This window comes from Austrofundulus limnaeus, unplaced genomic scaffold (genome assembly GCF_001266775.1).
Source record: "Austrofundulus limnaeus strain Quisiro unplaced genomic scaffold, Austrofundulus_limnaeus-1.0 Scaffold201, whole genome shotgun sequence".
NCBI lineage: Eukaryota > Metazoa > Chordata > Actinopteri > Cyprinodontiformes > Rivulidae > Austrofundulus > Austrofundulus limnaeus.
The window spans coordinates 702,176-707,178 of record NW_013952603.1 but is presented as its reverse complement, the minus strand read 5'-3'; the positions used below and the strand labels follow the sequence as shown (position 1 = coordinate 707,178).

Here is a 5,003-nt window from a genome sequence, read left to right as displayed (position 1 = left end):
GCACCGAGGACCTATCCACGTCATCATTTACCCAGAATGCTTTGTGTGTAAATAAAATGGCCCCATCCATGTTAAAATAATTTTTTAAAAATATACAAAACTAAACAGCCTACAATATTTTTAGTCTTTATTTTACAGTTAAAATATATGTTTATCAAATAAAGTCTGTTACAACTAATCAGGGATCCCTTTAAAAGTGCTGAACTTTAGCTCCGGGTCCTTTTGATGTTGTTGGTTTTGTTTTTCTTGTAGACATATCAGATCCCCACCATGCAGAACGGTCCAGACCTGGCCAAGAGGTTCTACAAAGACCTTACTGATATTCAGGTAGAAGTGGTGCCGGTGCTGCATGCTTTCAGTTTTCCTCTGACATTGGTTCACCTGTTTCCTCCTCTGTCTCTTTCTTTTCCTCTCAGTACGGACGCACAGCGAGCGACTGGGCACCGCTGGTCGTTTAAACTCATTTTTGCACGCCCCAATCAAATTGACGGTTCTGACCCGTGGTCCGAGTCCACGTGACCAGCAGCACACCGATGCACTTCCTGCTTCTCTCGCCTCCCCGAGGAGACGGACGCCTCTCGCCCATCAGTCTGCTTTTTAAACGTTTCCTCCTTTTCTCCTCTGAAAACTGGAAAGTGGTTGGTGGTTTCGAATGTATACTCCCAGAACACCAAATGGATCCGAACAGAACATTAGAAAACACTTCATCGTGAACCACTCCTTCCTCCTGCTGGAACAAATGAGGTCCGAACACACATCCTCTGGTGTTGTAGGTGAATATTTACAGAGCAGCTACACACTTGTTTCAAACAACGTGCACTATAGCAGATAAGATGTAGTCCAAATCGACCCGTAGAACCTTCAGCCGTCACACGTCTCGTTACTGTTGTCCTTGAATGATCCTGCAGTTCTCATGTGGACCACGTCTCAATGCTCGAGTTTGCACTGATGTCAGGACAAAAAAATAAAAACAAAGTTTTATTTGTGAAACTAAAGATGAGAAACGAACGCTGGCTCCTTCTCCTGCACTAGTTTGTGTGTTTATAAAAACATCACAAATAGATTGAGGCTTTTAAATTATTTTATCTTTGTGTTGATGTGAAAGTTGGACAGCTGTCTTCCAAAGTGTCACCAAAACCTTGCTGTTTTCCTCACTTTGTCCTTTTTTTATCTTTTGTCTTTCATTTGCCTCCGTCTTTGTGTGGAAACTCGACCTCTGATGTGTTTGTTGCAGTTTGTGCACTCAAGGATGTAGCTGGATGCAGAAACCACTTTAGTTTTGTGATTTTTAAATGTTGCATCTCTTTGGTTTTTACAATAAACCTAAACTGAGTTATGTCTCTTTTTTAAATACATCTATTCAGACACGAGGGGGAGCTCTTACACAGATGGTTTGTTTGTGAAACTGCATTGTTTTATTWAATTTGACATCAAACTGAAGGCCCACAGGCCAGACATGGTCCGTGTAATGAATTTATCTGGTCTGAGATATTTTTCATGATTTTAATCACATCAGTGATGGGATGAGTCTCATCTGTTACAGAAAGATGGATATGTATCCGTATCATTAGCAAAATTTAAACCAGTGGACATGTTAAAATGAAAACATCAAAGTAATCACTGGACGTGTACATGTACAGTTTTCCTCTCTAAGATAAAACATTTTTATCACTTTGTGCTGCAGATAAAACGCTTCTGATTTTGTGCAGAAAGTCTAAACGTATCTTTAAAGTGTGTATTTTTTAGATGAAAACTTAAAGGGCCTGTGACATCAATTTTTTTAATACAAATGCAGTTTTGAAAAGATAACACTGAGAACATATTACAAAATAACTTCCATGCTGCTGAGATAACCAGTTGAGATATTTACATGTGAAGAAACAGGAAGTGATGTCAAAGGGGAATGTTTGCATGAAAACAGAGCTAAGCTAAAAAAATGCTCAACAGCCCAGACTGTGGAGAGGAGTCTGGTGTTTTAGATTATTTTGAGTCGCTATCAGACAGAAACAAAAACAAAAACAAGTCAGTTCAAGTCATGTTTCAATAAACACAGACCAGTGAGTTCTTTTTTTAAAGGAGTTCCCCTTTGATGTCGCTTCCTATTTCCCTTTTTCCGAGCCAAGTTCAAAAGAAAATAGGTCAGTTATGTGTCCAAATGGGTAAAGTAATGTGTGGTATGCCAAGTTTTTTAAATAGAACAAAGTTTTCTTTGACTTTTTGTATCTGAAGGATAAGCATGTCACAGGCACTTTAAACTGTAGAATAAATAAAAGTAACTGTAATGTAAGTTTTCAGAATTTAAAAAAAAACTTGAGCCTTTTTCCCAGCACATCTATAATAGTTTTACATGATTAAATTTTACATTATTCAATAAAAGTGACGATGTTTATGTAAATTATTGAATTATCTTTGATTACAGGGTTTATTTTGGTACAAGATTTATCTAAATTAAAAACGTCCCACCAAACAAGAAGCTGAAAATGTTAAAGTTTTACAGAAATTCATCAATACCAAGAAGATTTCAGGGGGGTTTATAGCTTTGATCTGTTTCAAGCAGTTTTTTGTTTTCCCAGCAGCAGGAGGAGGAAATTTGCGGCTACTGATCGCCTCCATCCTCCGAGGCGTTGCCGAACAGAGCCGAGGCGTTCTGACCAATCGGGTTGTACAGGAAGGCTTCGATTTCTCCGCCGCCACTCCCGTTTTTCTGGAAGTGGATCTCCAGRAGGTCCTGTAAGGTCTCCTGCTCCATGACGTCAGGGATCCCTGTCAGCAGGACCGTCCGAGGGCATGTCGACACCCGGGTCTGGATCAGGAGGCGGGAAAATTAAAAAAAAAAAGATTGAAGGACGGCTTCACACAATGTTTTTATCAGTGGTGGGCAGCYCTAATTCAAAATTTAGTTGCATAATTTCTAAAGCGCTAGTCAATTTTCTTAGGTCRGCAATTTCAAAAGCACATATYATCAAAAAAAAGTTAGCAAAAGCAAAACATAAAAGTGCTAATCTGTCTCCGTTTACCAAAAATTATTCCAGTGACACCAAAAGACATGTCAGCAGCACAATACTTCCAACTAGTGGAAAGATATTTACCACTCACAGATTGGCACATGTCGTCGCAGTTTGGGGAGGTGATTTGTTGAAACAGACTTTTGAGTCATGGTGTTAAAATAAAAAAAACAGTTGTGGATTGCTAGTTCTGCTGCTTCGGTAAGAAAACATGCAGATATATTAGTAATTTTAAATTGTTTMTTGTAAAACTGAAGCAATGCATTCTGGGTAGCCTACAGGACGAACGGGAAGCCGTTCATTTCAAAATAAGAGTGTGAATTTAAACRGGTGTGAGCTTCAATACAACGTGAGACAGCAGGTTGGTGAAGATGCAGCGGGACAAATTATAATTCCTCCCTCTATCCTCCCAAAGCTCATACAAGTATATAAACACCAATATTGATGGCTGGAAATTGTTTATTTGTCACTGAGCTCCTACTGCTTCCTGCCACGCAAAGAATTGTGGGAACTCTACTAAATGAAAACCGTCACCCAAAAGGAAAGGAGCTCCAAATATACTGCTACAGAACGTGGTGGTTTTAAACGGCTCTCTCCCTTTTCTTTAGACAATATTGATGATTYAACTTGTAACATTATTTGTGATTAGCGCTACTCAATTCTACATTTAGAAAGTGCAAATCCACACATCATTTGAAMAAATTAGTAAAACACCTAAAGCGCAAAGGAGAAATTTAGGTCCGCACTTGGTGCATTTGCACTTTAGGGGACTGGTGCCCACCACTGGTTTTTATTTAAAGTCTGAGGAAACTGACTCACCTCAAAGTTTGTAATTTTTCCGTTCAGAAAAGGAGTCACTCTGACTTTGTGCTTCGTTTGGGTCAGTCTCACTTCATGAAACTCGTTTTGTGTCAGACGTTTGGCGACTGATGGAAAAATAAACTCATCAGGATCAAATTAAAAGTTCAAACCATCATAAAAAAACAAAACAAATTTAATGTTCTGATGCATAAAACTCTTTAAATTCAGAGAGTTTTTCTCACTGTGGTCCTGTGTGAAAGCGATGACCACGGTCCCGGAGTCAGGCAGGAAGTCGCAGGTGTCCACCTCCCCGCCTCCGTTCTTGGACTTGGAGAAGTGGATCTCCAGTTTGTTCTGCAGCGCCTCCGTCTCCATCTTGGGCAGGTTGGAGACTAAAATCCTCCGAGGACAAACCTCTGAGTCGATCTGCAAGAATCGAGATCAGAACAGGAAGCTGAGTGGTGGCGCTCTGAGGCACAGCTGGAGCTCATTGGTTTTTATTGGTTTCTTTACCTCCACCAGACCGGGCAGCATCAGGTGGACGGGTCGAGCCTCCACGGTGATCCTGCACTCCCCTCCCAGGTCCACTTTYTGGCTCTTCTTATCCAGAATATTCCTCGCCACTGATGACAAAACAGACATGGCAGCTTTTAATCCCACAGAAAGAATAATTTATTAATAATCCAGCTGCTTATCAGATGATGTTTTGTATGCATCAGCAAAAACATTTCAACTAATCACTGCAGCTGATTCACGTTGATGACATCACACGAAACGTTTCCTTCCAGTTAAAGGGACCTATTGTCCAAAATTCACTTTTTTTTTTTACATGTTTTTATGTTTCATTTTGGTTCTGTCCTGCTTCCAGAAACAAACAGTCCAAGCGCCAAACACATACTCCCAGTTGGTTTTTGACAATATGTAAATGTTTTTAGTGTCAGCATGTTTCAAAAACCCAAGGATTGTTACGTCACAATCCTGGTAGCCCACATGGAGACTCCGCCCACTTCTTCACAGGAAGACCATGTTAGTTTTGCTGTTTTTACAACGGTCAGGGAGAACAGAGACATGTGGCTTAATTTTATTTTTATGTTTGATGGCATTGTCCCTGCGATATCGCCAAAGAAAGTTGTAGTTTGTGAAAATAATTTAATAATAATTAATAATTTAATAACGTAAACAAAAGGATGGGAGGGC

The 5,003-nt window shown here is 39.9% G+C and overlaps 2 protein-coding genes across 2 annotated transcripts in view; one reads left to right on the top strand and one right to left on the bottom strand.

The window, feature by feature from the left end:
• The window catches only part of bcat2 (branched chain amino-acid transaminase 2, mitochondrial), a gene marked incomplete in the record, with an annotated part of 13,490 nt that extends 12,154 nt beyond the window's left edge, over nt 1-1,336 (top strand). The window contains 2 exon segments of the mRNA XM_014018782.1: nt 253-327; nt 417-1,336. Coding sequence (XP_013874236.1) covers nt 253-327; nt 417-458 — 117 coding nt within the window.
• ifi35 (interferon-induced protein 35) overlaps nt 1,173-5,003 on the bottom strand; it is a gene marked incomplete at its 5' end in the record, with an annotated part of 5,080 nt that continues 1,249 nt past the window's right edge. The window contains 4 exon segments of the mRNA XM_014018783.1: nt 1,173-2,803; nt 3,825-3,931; nt 4,049-4,232; nt 4,320-4,429. Of these exon segments, the coding sequence (XP_013874237.1) occupies nt 2,597-2,803; nt 3,825-3,931; nt 4,049-4,232; nt 4,320-4,429 (608 nt within the window).